The following is a 20,703-nucleotide window of genomic DNA, read 5'->3' on the forward strand; positions in this document are numbered from 1 at the left end:
CCCTCCCCATATCCTCAAGTCCGTTCTCAAGTAGGTCTGTGTCTTTATTCCCGTTTTACCCCTAGGTTCTTCCTGACATTTTTTTTTTTAATTCCATATATATGTGTTAGCATACGGTATTTGTCTTTCTCTTTCTGACTTACTTCACTCTGTATGACAGACTCTAGGTCTATCCACCTCATTACAAATAGCTCAGTTTCGTTCCTTTTTATGGCTGAGTAATATTCCATTGTATATATGTGCCACATCTTCTTTATCCATTCATCCGATGATGGACACTTAGGTTGTTTCCAGCTCCGGGCTATTGTGAATAGAGCTGCAATGAACATTTTGGTACATGTCTCTTTTTGAATTATGGTTTTCTCAGGGTATATGCCTAGTAGTGGGATTGCTGGGTCATATGGTAGTTCTATTTTTAGTTTTTTAAGGAACCTCCATACTGTTCTCCATAGTGGCTGTACCAATTCACATTCCCACCAGCAGTGCAAGAGTGTTCCCTTTTCTCCACACCCTCTCCAGCATTTATTGTTTCTAGATTTCTTGATGATGGCCATTCTGACTGGTGTGAGATGATATCTCATTGTAGTTTTGATTTGCATTTCTCTAATGATTAATGATGTTGAGCATTCTTTCATGTGTTTGTTGGCAGTCTGTATATCTTCTTTGGAGAAATGCCTATTTAAGTCTTCTGCCCATTTTTGGATTGGGTTGTTTGTTTTTTTGCTATTGAGCTGCATGAGCTGTTTATAAATTTTGGAGATTAATCCTTTGTCAGTTGCTTCATTTGCAAATATTTTCTCCCATTCTGTGGGTTGTCTTTTGGTCTTGTTTATGGTTTCCTTTGCTGTGCAAAAGCTTTGAAGTTTCATTAGGTCCCATTTGTTTATCTTTGTTTTTAGTTCCATTTCTCTAGGAGGTGGGTCCAAAAGGATCTTGCTGTGATTTATGTCATAGAGTGTTCTACCTATGTTTTCCTCTAAGAGTTTGATAGTTTCTGGCCTTACATTTAGGTCTTTAATCCATTTTGAGCTTATTTTTGTGTATGGTGTTAGGGAATGATCTAGTCTCAAACTTTTACATGTCCCTGTCCAGTTTTCCCAGCACCACTTATTGAAGATGCCCCATGACTTCTGCTTATTGATTTTTTCTCTCTGTATTTTGGCTTCTGCCCCATGCCACCAGCTACTCACTCTGTATGTCTTCAATTCGGATTGCCTGAATCCAAATGCAGGTCTAGGGTCAAGAGCACAGCTAGAAGTTGAGATTTGAATTGGATGAGGGGAAACATCATCGTTTTGAGACTGAAGGGAAAAGGTGAGGTAGATACTTCTATAGGCGGGGAACAGGAAGTTGAGAGAGGTCATATCCAATGACTTATGTCTCCTTACTGGAGTAAGAGCACTGTCTGCTGAGAGGGAGGGAGAGGGTTTGCATAAGGCACTTGTCCAGCAGTGGAGGGCTGGACTAGCTTTACAGGGCAATGGAAGAGGAACTGACCAGAAGCAAGTGAAAACATTGAGAGGTGGAGCTGAGAGCTGAGATTCTGAGACTAGGCAGGGCAAATCTGCAGATCCCTGTGGGTTGTGTGATTTCTTCCTGATTGCAAGATTTCTGCCTTGCCCAACTCTCCCACCCTCTGAGCAGGAATGATGTGGGCAGGTGAGAGGAGAGCTCAGGAGATCAACCATTTGTGCTGAGAGAGAAGAAAGGATAGGAGGAGACTGAGAAGATCAGGAGGTCAGGGACTAGAAGTCTTGAAGAAGCTGATGTAAATGCAGAAAGAAAGGGTGGTTGAGGTTAGAAAGTAGGACATTTGAATGACAAGAGCTGGATTTCAGAGGTGAGGCCATAGTGTGGCACATGTGGTGGATTAACTCTGGCCACAACTTCTTTGCAACTCCTTTATCCACTCTGAATCTGCGCTGGCCTTTGGACTTGCTTTAAGCAATAGAACGTAGAAGAAGTGACATAGGTGCAAGTTCTGGAAACTAGGCCTCAAGAGGCTTTATGGTTTCTGCCTTTTCCTTCTTGGAACACTGCCTCAAGGTCTGCAACGGCATGAAAAAGCCCAGATGAAAGACCATGCATGGAACGAAAGGCTCAGATAGTTCAGCTGTCTCAGCTGAGCTCATCCTTACCTGCTGCTGCCCGAATGCAGCCACAGGAATGAGCCCAGGGGAGACCAGCAGCAGAACTGCCCAATTAGCCTATAGACTCACAAAAAATGACAAATCATTGTTTTAAGCCACCAAGTTTTAGAGTGATTTATTCTAGCAATGGGTAACTGATACCCTATGGGAGTGCCATAGTGGTGTATTGCTTCCTCTGCCTAAAACATTTTCCCCCCATCCTGGCACTCCATTCCCTTGCATTCACTCTTCTTTCGACCAACTTCTTATTTTTTAAGGCTCAGTTCAGGTGTCATCTTCTCCAGACAAAGTGTATCGAGGAGGATGCAAATGAGGTGTTAGAAGCGCCTTCTCAGCATCCAAGAGTCAAGGTCAGGTGTTCTTTATGTTCTCAAGTCATCCTGTGTGTGCCCACCATAGTACTTCTACCGCATTATAAATGTTTGTATTCTTCACTAAACTGTGGTATTTTGAGAGCAGGGGTTTCCTACTCTCAGTGTCTTGCACTGTGCCTGGAACATTCACGTGTTTGTTGAAGGGATGACACAATATTTTACCCTTCAGATGAAATGCTTCTTCTTCACTTACAGAGAACTAGCCCTGCCAATAATATAACATGACCATAATCACACTATCCATGCCCAAGAAGACACTCATATAGTAATAGCAGAGATAACTGCTCATAAATGCCTTTCCCCTTCTCCTTGTTCATCTAAGTCTTGTTGGTGCAGCTTAAATCTCAATCCTCCATGAAGTCTTGCCTGCTATTGCTACCCCACACTGATTTCTCACTCACTCTGTTGCACTCCCATGGTGCTTACCAGCTGCCTGGTTTAGTAGTTCAGCACATGGGTTTTGAAATCAGAGAGTCTTAGGTTCAAATCCCAGCTGGGTTATTTACTAATTGGACATATCACTTGAACCCTCTAACACCCAGTTTCCTGAATCTGTAAAATGATCATAAGAATCCCTATCTCACAAGGTTGTTGTATTATATGATAAAGTATTTAGTACTTGGCACATGGCAAGTTCTTAGTAAGGGTGGTTATTATTAGTAATCCATAAAAATAAAAAAGAGTATAAGCAAAGAGCTAGATTCAACACTCCTCCTGGAAGGATTTAGAGAGAGGTCTGTCTATTCCATGACTCTGAGCAGAACCACATTCATGCCCTCCTGTAGAGCTGTCTTCAGCATCTCAGAGAGGATTCTTGGCAAGATGGAACAGTTTCAGAATCCATCTCATGGGAAGTCCTTCCTAATGCATGAATAATAACAAGCCTGGGTTTGTCATTGGTTGAAGAGGTGATTCTTTAGGGACATTTACCTGGATTTCTTTAGTAGCTGCTTTAAGGAAGGGCTTCCTCTCTGCAGCTCAACAACTATTCTCTACTGATGTTCCATTCTGGGCTCTCATGGCTAGGAAAATGGATAGCTCAATCAGTTCACATTTGTTGGTTCTAACAGCTCACATCACATCATGCTTCCATAGGGGAATGTGTGGAAATGGAGGTGAAGTGTAGTAAAAATTAGGTCAGCCTGTACTCTCAGAGGGAGAAGCCATCATCATGAGGTCATCTGTGAGATTGAAAGGTACAGGGACTGAAGTGATAGAATGAGGGGCTCTAAGTTTTCCTTTATGAATCAAGAGGGGGAACTGAGAAGCAGAGTAGCTCTTTCCTGAATGGATTAGCCTCAATCTTTCAGATAAAGAAGAGAAAGGGCCGGGGCTGGGGGACAAAGAGGAAGGATAAAGGCAAAGGAAGAGGGGAGGAGGACAAGTTGACTAGTTGATTAAATGCTGGGCATTTTTGAGAAGGGTAATGCAAAATGATGTGGTGATGTGTCTGCAATAGAGGTTCTGTGTGCTCTTATTGTTGGTGCACCTTTAAAAGGGAATGATGGGTCTGAGGAAGATCTGAGTAATAGTTCTCAACCTCAGCTGCACCAAAGAAACACCTGGGGAGCTTAAAACAATTCTGATGCCCAGGCTGCACTCGAGACCAATCAGATTAGTCTCTGCTGGTGAAACCTTCCGAGGTGATTCCAATGTGCAGTGAATAAGGGAACCACTGGCCTGGACATACAACTAAAATGACTAGGCATCATGAGGGCTACAAATAAATGTAACCCAAATAAGATATGAATAAGATATGGATCATTACCATCATGCCAGGAAGTTCTGTCTTGTCCTTTCCCAGTTAATCTCTACCTCTACTCTCCCAGAGATGACCACTGTTGTGATTTTTCCCCTGTATGGATTGGTTGAAACCATTTTAAATTCTCAAATAATTACAGCATATACTCTTACGTAGGACTTCTTTCATTCAGCAAAATGCTTTTGAGATTCACCCATGTTATTGTATGTATCATTAATTCATTTCTTTATATAGCTAATACTTCATCATATGAATATACCACAATTTAAAAATCCATTCTCATACTGATGGACACCTGGGCTGTTTTCAGTTCTTTGTTATTATGAATAAAGCTGCTATGAACACCCTTGTACCAGTCTTCATGTACATATATTTTCATTTCTCTTAGATAAATACCTATGAGTGGAAGTTCTGTGTCATAGGGTAAGTATATATTTAGTTTTTTTTTTTTTTTTCTGCGTTGGGTCTTTGTTGTTGCGCATGGGCTTTCTCTAGTTGCTGTGAGTGGGGGCTACTCTTCATTGCAGTGCACAGGTTTCTCATTGTGGTGGCTTCTCTTTGTTGCGGAGCACGGGTTCTAGGCACTCGGGCTTCAGTAGTTGCAGCACGTGGGCTCAGTAGTTGCCGTGTGGGCTCTAGGGTGTGTGGGCTTCAGTAGTTGTGGTGCATGGGCTTAGTTGCTCTGTGGCATGTGGGATCTTTCAGGACCAGGGATTGAACCCGTGTCCCCTGCATTGCCAGGAGGATTCTTAACCATTGAGCCACCAGGGAAGTCCTATATTTAGTTTTATAAGAAACTGCCAGACCTTTTCCTAAAGAGTTTATATCATTTTACATTCACATCAACAATGTATGAGAGTTCCAATTGCTCCACATCCTTGTCAACATTTGATGTTGTCAGTCTTTTAAAATTATAGTCATTCTGGTGGGTGTGTAGTGGTATCTCATGATTTTAACTTGCATATCTTGATGATTAACGGTGTTGATCACTTTTTCATATGTTTGTTAATGATTTGTATATTTTCTTTTGTGAAATTCCTGTTCAATTCCTTTGCTCAGTTTTTAAAAAATTGAGTTGCTTCTTATTTTTATTAAGTTGAAGGAATTCTTTATATATTCTGGATACAAGTTCTTTGTCAGATATATGTTTGCAAATATTTTCTCTGTGGCCTGCATGTTCATTTTCTTATTGGTGTCATGACGAGCAGAAGTTTAAAATTTTGATGAAGTCCAATATATCAGGGTTGTTTTTTTTTTTTTTTTTTTTTTCTTTTTTGGTCTTTCTGGTTGCTATTGCTTTATATGTCTAAGAAATCTTTGCCTGGCTCCTAGTAATAAAGATATACTCCTATGTTTTGCTCTGAAGTGTGTATGATTTCAAGTTTTACATTTAGGTCTATCAATCATCTGTCTCATATTAAATTTTGTATATGGTATATGGTAGGGGTTGATGTTCATTTTTTTCATATAGATACACAATTATTTCAGCACCATTTTGTTGAAAAGACTTTTTTCCCCATTGTGATGGCAACTTTGCCAAAAAATCCAAAGACCATTTAAGTGTGGTCTATTTTTGGGTTCTCTATTCAGTTACACTGGTGTGTTTGCCAGTCTACCACACATTGTTATGATTGCTATAGCTTTATAGTAAGTTTTGAAATTAGGTAATATGAATTCTTGAAATCTTGCTCTTGTTTTTCAAAATTGCTTGGGCATCCTGGATCTTTTGCATTTGTGTTTAATTATAGAGTCATCTTGCCAGTTTCTCCCAAAAGTCCTTCTGGGAATTTGATTGAAATTGTATTGAATGTATAAATACTTTGGGGGGAGAACTGACATCTTAACAATAATGAATCCTCCAGTCCACATACAGAGTATATTTCCAAAGTGTTTTAAGTCTTTTAAATTTTTCTCAGCAATGTTTTGAGGTTTTCAATGTAAAGGTTTTATATATCTTTTGATACGTTTATTCTTGTTCTTTTAAATATAAGGTGAAATTCACTTAACATAAAATTGACCATTTTAAAGTGACATTTTGGTAGTATTTAATACACTCATAATTTTGTGAAAAAACATTTTCTATTTAGTGAGCAAACATTTTCATCACTCAGAAGAAAACCCTGTACCTATTAAGCAGTCTCTACCAATTCTGCCTTCCCCTGGCCCCTAGAAGCCACCAATCCGATTTTTGTCTCTAGGGGTTTGCCTATTCTAAGAATAGCATATAAATGGAATCATGCACTATGTGACCTTTTATGTCTGGCTTCTGTCACTTAACATAATGTTTTCAAGGCTCATCCATGTTGTAGCATGTGTCAGTACTTCGTTTCTTCTTATGGCTGAATAATATTCCATTGTATGCTTATACCCCACTTTGTTTATCCATTCATGTGTTGATGGGCATTTAGGTTGTTTCTACCTTTTGACTATTGTAAATAGTGCTACTATGAACATTCGTATACAAATATTTAAATACCTGTTTTCAATACCTTTGGGTTTACACCTAAAAGTGGAATTGACAAATGATATGGTATTACTATGTTTAATTTTTTGAGGAACTGCCAAACTGTTTTCCACAGTGGCTGTACCATTTTACATCCCTACCAGCACTGTACAAGAGCTCCAATTTTCCCCAGATCTTCACCAACACTGTTATTTTTTTAAATTAAATTTAATTTATTTATTTTTATTCTTTTGGCTGCGTTGGTTCTTAGTTGTGGCATGCAGGATCTTCGTTGAGGCATGTGGGCTCCTCTCCAGCTGTGGCGTGCAGGTTTTCTCTTCTCTGGTTGTGGCATGTGGGCTCCAGAGCACATGGGCTCTATAGTTTGTGTCACACAGGCTCTGTAGTTGAGGCACCTAGGCTCAGTAGTTGTGGTGCGGGGGGCCCAGTTGCCCCACGGCATGTGGGATCTTAGTTCCCCGACCAGGGGTCGAACCCACATCCCCTGCATTGGAAGGCAGATTCTCTACGTGGGAAGTCCACCAGGGACCACCAGTTCCCTGAGACCATCGCGGAAGTCCCTCACCAACACTATTATTGTCTGTCTTTTTGATAAGTCATCCAAGTGGGTGTGAAATGGATTTGAAGTGAATTGAGTTCATTGTGGTTTTGATTTGCATTTCCCTGTTGACTCATGATGTTGTGCCTCTTTTCTTGTGTTTATTGTTCATTTGTATATCTTCTCTGGAGAAATGTCTATTCAAATCCTTTTCCCATTTCTTTTCTTTTTTTTTCACTGTGTTTACATTTTAATGCAACCCCCCACCCCGCCCATGATACCCCCACTCAACAAGATCCACCCAACCCTTACCCTCTATCACAAATAGGATCATCTGTAAGGTAAAGATAATCCACAGCCATGCATTTCTCAAAGTCTGAGTTACTCAGTTAGAAGTCATGCCATGTAGTTAGATGATGTCCAGAACAATCCAAGGGAGGCTTTATTTCTCCAGTTCTTGTTCTCTTCAGGGTCCCTCTGCCAGCATGCAGTCAAGATACCCCTCCTCATTCTTCCTGTGGTCTTCTGATTGCCTGTGAGTAACTCTCAGATATCTCTCTCTCTCTCTCTCACACACACACACACACACCCCAAAGACAAACCATTAGTCTCAGTCCAAATCCATATTAAGGAAGGGAGGAGAGAATCTTCCTATACATAGTCCAATCTTCCAACATATTCTCTCCAACTAAATCTAAATGGGGGCATGCCTTACTTTTGTTATGCAAAGCAGCTCCAATTCCCCTTTTCTCAGCTCCCACCTGTAGACTATTCCCAGGGCCTACCCGTGCACTAGAAATGCTGCCCATCACGGTGCCTTTCTAAACAGAAAGACCTCTACTCCTTACATCATCCCCTGCTACCCAGAAACTCAGTAGATGTGCCTTTTTGATACACTGAGCCACATCACATTCCTACTTATGACTTCCTCCACTAACAGATTCCATCAGGATGTGAATTTGCACCCTCCGTCCCCCATCCGTAGCAAGCCCTCAAGAGTTGAGACTTTCCTTCTAGTCATAGAAAGGAACTCCCAAATTTTCCCATTTCTTATTTGGGTTATTTGTTTTTTTATTGTTGAATTGTAAGAGTGTTTCATATATTCTGGATAATCCCTTATTAGGTACATGATTTGCAAATATTTTCTCCCATTCTGTAAGCTATTTTAATTTAACTTTTTTTACTTTTTTGATGGTATTGTCTGCAGCACAAAAGTTTGTAATTTCAATGAAGTCCAATTTACCTGTTTTTTCTTTTGTCTCTTGTGCTTTTGGTGTTGTATCCAAGGAACCATTGCCTACCCCAAGGTCATAAAGATTACTTCTATGTTTTCTTTTAAGAATTTTATTATTTTAGCTCTTTGACAGACCGCACTTCAAGTAGCACTGTCTTAGAGTACCTATCTTTCCAGGAACATATAATACCTTAGTCAAAAGAATCATGCTAATGGTGGAATTTCATCTTCAAGTGAGGTTGGTGAGGGGAGATATTTTTGTAAGAGAGGTCTCCAACACCCTTCAAATTATGTCAGTCAGGGGACTCCCAATTCACCCATGTGTACAGGGGGCTCTTGCTTGGCTTACTTGGCACTGAGAAGTGGAGTTTAGTGGTTAAAAGCAAGCAGAGGTTCTGAAGTCACAGTGGCAGAAAGTTCAAATTCCTGATTTTCCACTTACCAGCTGAGTGACTTAACTCCTTCCAGTTTCAATTAAATAGTTAAATACTGTAATCCCTGCCTCATAGGGTTGTGGAGAGAATTAAATGAAATAATGCATTAAGACACTTAGCACAATGTTCGGCTTATTGTCATCACTCCCTGAAAGCTGGCTGCTGTTATTATTATTGGCTGCCAAGTAATTGGATGATAGTGCCATATAAGTAGAGGGATGAGAAAGCAACCACATATAAAATCACAGTTTCACCAATGATTGTTTAGTACTGAATTCAAACAGTATTTAACCATGTTTTAAAGTGCACGATTTGGGGGAAATATTGATTCTTTATAAAGAATCAATCTCTAGAGAGCCATAAAAGCTATTTTAATCACTACAGCTAATTACAAGGAAGTATAAGTCAATAAACTTTGCTAAATGGTCTAAAATATAATAAAGGAAGCCACCATTAACCATCATCCAGGAAGCCACTGTTCTTAATAGTGAGATGATAAAAAAGTTGGATGAGGGCTTCCCTGGTGGCGCAGTGATTGAGAGTCCACCTGCTGATGCAGGGGACACGGGTTCGTGCTCTGGTCCGGGAGGATCCCACATGCCACGGAGCAGCTGGCCCCGTGAGCCATGGCCGCTGAGCCTGCGTGTCCGGAGCCTGTGCTCTGCAACGGGAGAGGCCACAGCAGTGAGAGGTCCGCATACTGCAAAAAAAAAAAAAAAGTTGGGTGAGAAGAATGAATTTTATTATTTGAAAACTTCAAATGTTACCAATGCTTTCAGGGAAGTTCTTAATTTAGTACAGAGTCGTGAATTTTCAGAATGATTATTTACTTTCGGTAACTTGAGTTTATGACTTCTAAATTATATGTATATTAGGCCTGGTCTGGACATTTGCAGAAAGGTATTCTCAGCACTTAGGGTTCTTCCCACACGTTCTCAGCTTAAAACCAGCCCTCTTTCCATTCCCCCGCCCAAAGCTGCAGCACTATTTCAAAGCCCGAATCAAGACTGGAGTCAAGGGGCATTTAGAACGCTTTAGCTCTCTTCTAGTTTTGTGTGGCAGTTTCTGACCCAAGTCCGGGAGTCCTAGGGTTACCACCTCATCTCCCAAGCTTACCTTGCTGCCCTCTGACTAGGAGAGCCAATGCCCATATGGGTTCCTGAGCCAAATTCCTCTCTGCCTGTCACATCCCTGAGTCAAGGACTGAGCTTGCTTATTGCCACACTATTTATTCTTAGTGGTGTGTTTCCCTGAGGATGGAACCTGCCCATGAAGGCCAAGTGAGTATCAGGAGCCTGTTATCATGGATAATGATGATTGACAGCCTCCTGCTCTGGAAATGCCTGTGCTGCAGAGCTCTATTCCCTTGTGGGGTCCCAGCTACACACCTGGTCACGGCTTTGCTTGCCTTTTGGACAGCGTACCTGTCCAACCCAGTTTCTGTCTTACTCTGGGGAGCAGATCAAGTTCAGGTCCAGCCCCTCCCCCCATCTTCACCTGTCTATACTGTAGTTGGGGATATCAGAGAAGTCGTAGACCTGCTCAGCTGTGATGATGAGGCCACGAGATTAAGTAGGCAAAGCTTGCCACGGCAGTAAGAACTGGATTTGAGGCTTGACTCAGCAACGAAATAGACTTCATAATCACTGACCTCCTTTAGCTAAATCAAAGGGCTAATGAGAAGGTAAGATGATATACCCAGCATAAATATGCATTGGAAAGTTGTCACACAAATAGGAAGTTGTGTTCCTGTTGGCTGATCATAGCCCCCACATAGAGAAAAGGGTTTTGTAATCAGAGTTAACAGAATATCTAAAGTAACAGTGGTTAAACAAGATAGAACCTCATTTCTCTCCTATATAAAGGTAGCTTGGAAGTGGGCACTCCAGAGTTGGCATGGGGGCTCAGTAGCTGTCAGGGACCCGGGCTTCTATTACCTTTCTGTGCCACGCTATCATATGGCTTCTATCTAAAAGTCACCTCACGGTTCAAGAAGATTTCTGAGGCTCCCTCCACCTTACAGACATCAGAAAAGAGGGAAAGGGAAGAGAAAAGAGAAACGCTGCCTAACGAAGCCAAGCTCTTTTTTTTTTTTGTGGTACGCGGGCCTCTCACTGTTGTGGCCTCTCCCGTTGCGGAGCACAGGCTCCGGACGCGCAGGCTCAGCGGCCATGGCCCACGGGCCCAGCCGCTCTGCAGCATGTGGGATCCTCCCGGACCGGGGCACGAACCCGTGTCCCCTGCATCGGCAGGCAGACTCTCAACCACTGTGCCACCAGGGAAGCCCCAAGCTCTTTTGAAGTGACCTTCCTGAAAGTTCCACATATTTTTACCGACATCTTCTTGGCCAGAACATAGTCACACAGCCACATCTAAGAGCACGTACACCTGGGAGATGTAGTCTGATTTTATCTGGGTGTATTGCCACCTGAGAATGGTCTGTTGGAGGGCAACCAGCAATTTGCCACATATCGTCATCCGAAACCAAATGAAATGTCAACGTTCTCTGAGAGAGAGTTTAAAGTGATAACAGTGAAATGAGCCGCTCTTATGATTGGCCCAAATCAAATAAATGAGACTCACTCACTTATTCAATAAAAAATGTTTTGTGTAGCTACTGCATGCCAGGGACTATTCTCAGCACGAGGAAGGTGGTAGTGGGCTGAAACAAAGGTCCTTGCCCTCCTAATGTTTACAGTGTATACCTTCCCACATAGGAGTGTATAATTACAAACTGTGATGTAGGTTGTGTATGGGGAATCTTGTAAGATGGTCACCCTTGAACTCTGTGCACTCAACTCTGTAGACGGAGACAGAGGAGCTCTCCTCATCGGGACTGGAATTGGCTGGAAGCACGCCACTGAATGACGTGGTTGCACATCCTCAGCATGGCGACTGTGTTCCTCTTCTCTGACCTTCCTCACTGCTGACCAAGGCTGCTTTAAACTCTTACCCTTAAATGAAAGTGATCTTCTCTGCTTGATTATATCTCCTGTAGCTAGGAGAGAATTCTTCTCTATTTTCCAAAGAGCTGAGGCTACACTTTTTGTACAATCAAAGGAAATTGGGATATGATGTCCCACTCTGCTTGCCTGTGGCAAATAGATGAGCAATTACTCAGGCATTCTGAGGATCAATAGCATCAGTCTGGGGCTTCCCTGGTGGCGCAGTGGTTGAGAGTCCGCCTGCTGATGCAGGGGACACGGGTTCGTGCCCCGGTCCGGGAAGATCCCACGTGCCGTGGAGTGGCTAGGCCCGTGAGCCATAGCCGCTGAGCCTGCGCGTCCGGAGCCTGTGCTCTGCAGAGGGAGAAGCCACAACAGTGAGAGGCCCGCGTACTGCAAAAAAAAAAAAAAAAAGCATCAGTCTGAAATATCTAGTCTACCCCAATAGGATAGGCCTGGATTTCTGCTTTGATTTGCTATGGCCCTTTCTGATCTTATAATTTCATTTGGAATTAAAACAGAATCTTTTATTTGCATTGCTTGTTTTCTTCATTAGCCAATATTTGGGTTGACCTTGGAATGATAAAATAGTCAAAGAAAAGAACACAGCATTTTTTGGCTGTCATTTTATTTGCCAAGAATTTTATTTGTCCTTCTGAAGAGTGGCTTTATTTTTAGCCTCATGCAGCACTCTAGATGAATGTCCTGTTTCCACAAGGCAGCTCAGATAACCCAGTCCATCCAGTTTTAGGGACAAATTCTTTTTGTTCCAACTTTGAAACATCAAGCATTGCTAGAATAGAGAGGAGGTATTCACTCACCTCATTGAGAAAATATATGGGTTAATGATGTTTCTGTATTATATGCTGGATTTCCTTCTGAAGGTTTTGGCTTTTAGTGTATAACTTCATGGTTGCATGGAGAACTGATAGTCTCTAGTGTTTGAAAGGAATAGACTCAGTCTGATAAAATACCTCAAGAAATGGGGAGACTCTAAGGCCATGAGGGAAAGGACAACAGGAGTCTCCTAGTGCTCAGGGAAAGATGCACAGCTGGGCTTCCATGGAGCCTGGAATTTAGGTGGAGAACCAGAAGGCACTAATGTAGTTTCAGCATCCTAGCAGCAGAGGCCAACGGACTTCCACACTGAGCTCGGCTATTAACTCAATTCAGAGCTATGCCACGATGAACTCCTCTAGGCTCTAAGACATACCTGTCAAGTTATCTCGTTCTAATTTTTCTTTTGCTACAAGATCATTTGCTGATATTTTAGCAATAACAACTCTGAGACATTTAAAGTTGCAATTGGAAAGAAAAGAATGACGTTTCAGGCTCGTTTACGTGGACAGATGATGTAGCTGCAGGACAAAGACCTTAAATTCATCCACAAATCTTTAGCTCCCTCTGGAGCTACTGCTCTTGCTCTGAGAAGCTATCTGGTCCCTGAGTTTGCATTGGGTTCTGCAGAAAATGACCTCTGCTGTCCCCTGGTGGCTGGGCATGAAGCCAGGTTTGTGTCCTCCCTGGTCATTTTCTGTCACTTCTGGTATTACTGGTTGAGAGTACAAAGCTGAGGATGCTAGGCTTCCATCCCTATGTGTAATTTACAGCTTACATAGGAGAAAAAGCTCCACCAATTTGACTGACCAGCTACTCCCCCCGTGTCAAGCACAGCTGTCAGTTTCAGAAGCGTGTGCCACGTCTGAAGGGCTGTGTGAGCCCCATGCCCAGGCTCCTGGAAGAACATCCTCCTCTCTGCGGTTAGTTGCAGCATCTCCACATTATTTTCTTGCTAGTGGTCACTGGGAACCTGTCCTCAGACTCCAGGACTTGGTTTATAACCCTTCTCTGACCCATGGTCCCATCCTTCATGGGCTGGGAAGAAAATCACTAATGAGTATCCCTCCTTTGGTTTCTTAATGTGGCAGCTAAGGATAAGAAAATTTATCTCAAGGGAGAATTGTCAAGGGTTTTTTTTTTGATAGTTTATGATAATGAAGAAGGTGGGTAAAAGTATCAAATATCATGGCAATGCATTTTAAACTTTTGAAATCTGTCGAGGGATGCCATTGGTGAGATGCCTCTTCAGTTAGGATGGTCTTTGGCAATTCCAGGGCAGGAGATCATCCACAGCAGACTTTTGTTCAACCCAGCATTACTCTAGAAATCCTGGCTCCAAAGGGTCACCATTTTGGCCCTTCTATCTCTCTCATCTGAGAGGCAGAATTTCTGGCATAAAATGATCTCATGGACTTTGATTCAACATCACAGTAAGGAGGAAGGCACTCTATCGACTTCCTCAATAATGCTGTTAGAAGACCTAGCTGGAATTTAGAACCTTCCCTTACCCATACAAAGATCCTATCATGCTGGGGAGGACTCCAGCTGCTGACAAGGGCCAAAGGCTAATTTAGACTTTAATAACCATTTTTGAAGGAATTTCATTTTCAAAAATAATTTATTCAAATACTTTATGCCAAAATAATTCTAAAATGTATTAGTTTCTATTAGTTGCCCCCAAGTAAATGTGCATTTAACTACATGAACACAACCATTACTTCATAGTTTTTTTATTATAGACTTTTTTTATCCACATGAATGTTAAAGAAACTACAACAGAGTTAAATACCATTTTTGATAACATGATTATATTCTTAATTACACTCAATATTAAACTGTAAAATATTTCCGAAGGAATACAATCTTCATTCATATAGCAGGCAAAATACCAGAGAGGAAGGGGCCACACATAAGTCTGTCCACTTTGCTGGGAAAAGCAGGTTTGTACGACTGATGCCATCCTAGCTGTCGAAACGTGATCCCCCCTCCTAGGACAGGTCTTGTGTTGTCTTTTCACCAAGAATCACTTCTTCAAACGTAAAAGACGGTCTCATAGAGCTGCTCTCTCCAAGTATGTAGCACAGAGATCCCCTGGGACCGTCCATGGATTTCCCACCCCGGTGGCTAACAGCACTCCCGTGCTCTGGGGTCGGCTGGCCTTTAAAAACACAGACTCAAACTTTGGTTCCACCAAAAGATGCAACAAGCGTTGACTGCTCTGGTTGGCTCCCCCCTCCCCCAACTAATGAATGTCTGCTACAGTCTATTTTACATGGTTGTCCATGCTGCTTTGAGGTCACTTGTCCTTGGGTTCTCCCGAACCTGATTTTATATTTGATTCCCAAGCCCTTTCAATTTTCAGTCTCTGTGCAGGTCGGAAGTACTCAGGGGCAGTCTGTATCTTACAAGAGAACAAGAGTAAGTGGTTCTGTGCACCTGGGATAAGACAAAAAGCACAGAATGTCAACCTCAGTGTGATACAATCAGGTAATTTAAAAACACTTAAAGTAATATTTAGTATATCCTTTAGAGAAGACATTTTTAGTACAGTTTGAATAAAAATGTTTAAACAGTGGCCATGAAAGCATCTTCCTTTTCCCATATATTTGCCTGCTACCTTACATGATGCATCTCTGCTGACACTGAGCCAAACTAGAACTATTACATCAGAGCGTGCTGGTTTGCTATGCCTTCTTTACAGTAAAGTCATTTTGCTGGGTTCCAGAAGCTCCAATTTGTTGCTGAGCAAACATTAAGACAGCCTGTGGTAAAAGGGGCAGACAGAATTTCATGCACTGGTGCCCTGCTGGCTTTGGCTGAATGGTCCAAGTTACATCCATTTCTCTTGTCCTGGGGTGTTAGGGCAGCTATAGAGGTTTTGCGATTCAACATCAATGAAACCGCTGGATTGGTTATTAACTGCATATTTATAACTGATAATGGAAGATGTGAATTAGGCCACGATTTCAGGTCACAAGTCAGGGGAGAGCAGATGAAATGTGGGCTGCAGAGCCAGGCGGCCTGGTTCAAATTCTGCCACTTGTTACAGCAGTGAGACCACACAGCTTACTCATCTCCGCATTTCTGTTTGCTCAGCTGTAGAATGGTGAGAGTAGCAGTACTTCTCTCAATAGGTTGTTTTGAAGATTAAATAAGATAATTGACGTAAAGCCCTTAGAAGTGTGGCAGCACACTGTCATTCTCAATGGAGATTCTTGAAAGAACCTGGTTCTCTTTTGTTTGAGGACAGAGGCTAGAAATGGACATGCCACCCCCCGCCCCCTCATCTTTGATCGTTACAAAAGGAAGACACAGAATGTTCCATTACAATCCCTCCACACCCCTTTAAGACCTTTTTCTTGTTATTCTTTTCTTAGCAATTATCCCAGAATTAAAATAAAAAGAACAAAATAAAAACAACAGGAGTTTACCAAAGAGTTAGATATTGTTAGGATAGGGGAAAAAATGATATTTTCAAACTCTCTAGAAGGATGCAAAGTAGCAATTAGTGATGAAGAAAATGAAGACCTAAGGCAAAAAGCAGGTGGGTTACACCCTCAGGTGTTATATAGGGTTTTATATGAACAGATTTTAATAAAAGCAGCCCCTTTGTGAGAGAGAATCTGGCAGAAGACTGGCATGCAAGAGTGATAGTCAAAATTTAGAGCTGGCAGAGACTTTGATCAGGTTTGGCCATCCACAGTTCATAGATAAGAGTGAGCCTCGAAGAGATTAAATGATATTACTTCAGATGACATAGGGAAGTAGTGTCAGATTTAGAAGCCAGACTCCCAAAACCAGCCCAATGATCCTAGAAAGACAGAGAAGGGGCTTAGAGTCAAATAGACCTGTACTGAATCCTGGCTTTGTCACTTTCTAGGTAAGTGACCTCACTGATCCTCTGCCTTCTCATGTATAAAATGGAGATAGTAATAGGATCAACCTTATAGACTTGTAAAGATCAAAAGAGAGAATGTGGCAACTTAACCCAGTATCTGGCATGGGTAGTGCTCAATGAATGACAGTTATTATTATTTCCAGCTTGTTCAGCAGGTTTCTGTATGACTATGAATGGGCCATATCCTATGATTCACTTTCCACTTACATAAAATGATTGAGTTCTCTGTGAAAGACATAAGTATTTCACTGAGTCACAGGGACAACGTTTGCATAATGTTAAAAGGAGCTTGGGGCAAAAAGAATGTAAAGTAATATTAAACTGGTGTTAACATCATGACATTTTTATTTGGGGTGCAGATTTCACACAGATTATCCTGGAGCGTCTGTGTAGGAACTGGGGCACATTAATGACCAAAGGTAAGAAGACCGTCAGGAGTAATTCCGGTGTTCAAAACAGTTCCAGATGAAAGGATAATACACACAGCATTTTGAACTATTTTTTCAAATCACTTCCATTGTACTCGTGAGCTCACGCTAAAGCAAATATGCAGAGCAGTGCAACATGTAATCTACAAGGGCTTGTTTTAGAAAGTAGTTTGAAGATAAATAAAATAAATGACAGTTTACACAGCTGGTAGCTAAACAAATAGAATTCATTGCCCCAGAGGGGACTACGACTAGGTTGAAGAAAGGTTTAGATAAATCCATGGATGATGGATCTTTAAGGAGTTATTTAGGGAAAGTTAAGAGTTATTCAGGGTACATGCCTAAAGTTTGAGGTTGGTGTTGTTCAGAACAACAATTTGGCTCTTCTAACAGAATTGCACTGTTAGTCCCCTGGTAGGGGTGGACTTTTATTTTGATTCGACATGGAACTTCTTGTGTCCTAACGTAGGGCAAAAATGATTTGTAGAGCAGTGATATGTGGCAATGCTTGCTCAGCTTATTAAGTGGATTGCCTGTGGTTTTGAAAAGCTTCCTCCTCTTAATAGTCATGTTGGAATTCACTGGGTGTCAAGAACACAGCTCACTACCTTAAGGGTCACTCTTGCATGAGACATTAACGTATCAGTCCCTAATTTGGAAACCTGTGGTCACTCAGCAAGACAGAACTTGTTTCTCTCCCTTGGTGTAATGATTTTTATTTTGTCATCTCTCTTGGGGTAATTCCTTGCAGGCTTGGCATGTTGAGAATCGAATACTGCCTCTAACAATATGGTTGTGATTCTCTGCTTGGCTGATTTAGCTCAGCATTTAAGTAACCACTAATCTTCTGAAAGCACCAGGGTCTACTTAGAGAAATCCCTGTTGTCTGCAAGGATGGAAACAAAATCAGCATGGAGGAAGCATTAGTTACTAAACACAAATCAATCTTTTTTTTTTTCCCACCTCACTGTACACTATGTCACCATCAGAGGCGTGGTTTCTGGGCAGTAAGTCTTCATTTTGTAGGTGCAAGAGCAGCTCATGTCTAACAAGCAGAGAAGATGAGTCAGGGAAGAAGTGGAAGGGTAGAAAGAGAGTTTATTGAAGTTCCTAAGTATAAATTAAACTACATTCTAATGGATGAATCACAAACGTGGAGTGAAAGAAACCAGATACAAGAGAACCTTCTATAAAATGTCCTTTACTAAAGTTCAAAAACAGGTAAAACCAATCTTTTGTAACTGGGTAGGGGCACAAGGTAGCTATCTGGGTGCTAGAAACCTAAGCAAGTTCATTGAGCTCTGATTTGTAGACTTCATGACTTGACGATTTATAGGCTTTGGAGAATGTGTGCTATATTTCAATAAGAAGGTTACTTAAAAAAACACATCCCAATATATACTTTTTTTTTTTTTTTTTTTCTTTGCAGTACGCGGGCCTCTCACTGTTGTGGCCACTCCCGCTGCAGAGCACAGGCTCCGGACGCGCAGGCCCAGCGGCCATGGCTCACGGGCCCAGCCGCTCCGCGGCATGTGGGATCTTCCCAGACCGGGGCACGAACCCGTATCCCCTGCATCGGCAGGCGGACTCTCAACCACTGCGCCACCAGGGAAGCCCCAATATATACTTTTTGATCTGAAAGAAAAGTAGTTTGACATTTTCAAACTTTTATACATATGGGTTTGTCAGCGTTAATTTAGATGAGTTTTGCGTTGATTACCTTGATATTCTGTGTTAAGATTTATTAGACTCTGAATGTTCTAAAATTATTCATTTCACACTGCTGGGACAAATCTGGTCTACAAAGATGAGAAAGAAATCACCCAAAGTCAAGTTCAGACGTAAGAAAAATACTTGAAGATATAGAATGAAACCAAAGTCACAGGTCCATTTGTGTATGACTTCATGGAGATGGAAACAGAATGACATTATCTGAGCATCCCAAAACAGAATGACTTATTATCTGAGCAACTCTGTTGCTAAAAATCTAATCACAGAAGACAAGAAGTCCCTATTTAAGGAGCAAGCAGGCACTGCTTTTAAAATCAGGAGCCCTAGAATCTCTTCCTGGCTTTGTAACAGAGACAGAAAACATCACATCTCTCTTCACTGTACCTTGGTTCCCTGTGCGTAAAATTAAGGGAAAGCATATGAATGAGAGACTGTCTTGGAAAGGGTTTTGAGCTCCTAATGAAATGTGACATACATATAACTGTTTAAGAAAAATACTGAAGATTATCACTAATAAAGATAATGGCAAGAAGTAGAACTGTCATGTGCACATAGTAGAGGAGCCTTGTGATATGCAGAAAAGAGGCATGAAGGAAAGAAAAGGAACCATGAACCTGCATTGCACAGAGTTTTTTTGGCCAGTCAATTCTATTGAATTGAAAATATGTTCTAGAGGGAAGGAGTGGGAAGAATCACTGTGATGGGAACAAATAAAACTGATAAATGACTACAATCCTAGTTAGCCATGAGCACTTATAAATACCACCTCTGACATCTGAGTTTTTCCCTGATTTAGCAGTTCCAACTGCTAGGTCATCCTAACGTATTGTTAGAGAAACAACAATATCCTAGTTTTTGCATTCCTTCAATTCTAACAATTATTTATATCTTCTGCCATATCATCAAAAAGTTGCTTTTGAAATGTTTAGGTATATTCTGAATATAGTCATTGAATTTTTACTGTCTTCTTTTCCTTAGGAGTCTAGAATATTTGTCTTTTAAATTGCTGTCAGGTACGTGACGTTGGATCTGGCTTCAGCTGTAGAGAAACAAGGATTGTTTTAGGGAAAGAATGAATGACTAATCCTGCAGCAGAAGTTCTCGAAGGTCTACGTCGCACGCAGTTATTCACGGCACCATCTGTCAGTAACTCACTGAAAGTTGGATTTCAGGAAGACATTTTGGAAGCAAAGGAGAGAAAGAGAAGAAAAAGCATAATAAGCATGGCTTCTGACACTCTGGTTTCCTTCAGAGGACCAGGAATCAGGGTGTCAGGAGGAACCGGAAAGAGGAGAAAACCCCAAAACAGAATGAAGATCACATCTGCAGGACTGAACTGAGAATTTCCTTAGTTTTAGAAATTTTCCACAGAATTTATAAGATGCACTTAGCCATTTATTTAGGAAGCCCCACGCCTAGAATGAAGTTCAACAGTGTATCGGCTTAAACACAGGATGCAACATCATCAATCCCCTGGGCTATTTCAAGTACATCAGTAAAGAACACAGCCGAACAATAACAATTCAGAGAGTTAAGGAAAATCTGTTTCCCCTGGTGAGCTCACCTTTTAGCTTTTGCTGAGATGGGCACCTAGCTTTTCTTTCCTGATCAAGCTTGCTGCATAGGGAATCTGTAAGATAAAAACAAGCAAAACTATCCAGGTGAGCAAAATTTGGAGACATGTATAATGGAGACCCTTTATTGTGACTAAATTTGAATGCTGGTGGATCTGCCCAGAGGACAAAAGGTTTCCATCTGCCTGGCAGTGCGGGGCTTCTGGGGTATAGCATGTCTAAGGCCTGTTAAAAAGCATATCAGGACAGAACAGGTGATCACACTAGGTTGCTGCTACAGCTAGTCTCTGAGGTTCCTATGTGACATTTCACTTAAGAAGTTTTCAAAAAT

The 20,703-nt window shown here is 41.5% G+C and overlaps 1 protein-coding gene across 1 annotated transcript in view; it reads right to left on the reverse strand.

The window, feature by feature from the left end:
• Window positions 1–20,365: 20,365 nt before the first annotated feature.
• SKOR2 (SKI family transcriptional corepressor 2) overlaps window positions 20,366–20,703 on the reverse strand; it is a gene marked incomplete at both ends in the record, with an annotated part of 33,704 nt that continues 33,366 nt past the window's right edge. Inside the window, one exon of the mRNA XM_079717144.1 lies at window positions 20,366–20,428. Coding sequence (XP_079573270.1) covers window positions 20,366–20,428 — 63 coding nt within the window. The remainder of the gene's footprint in view (window positions 20,429–20,703) is intronic.

The sequence above is a fragment of the Hyperoodon ampullatus genome (genome assembly GCF_949752795.1).
Source record: "Hyperoodon ampullatus genome assembly, chromosome: 13".
Taxonomy (NCBI): Eukaryota; Metazoa; Chordata; class Mammalia; order Artiodactyla; family Ziphiidae; genus Hyperoodon; species Hyperoodon ampullatus.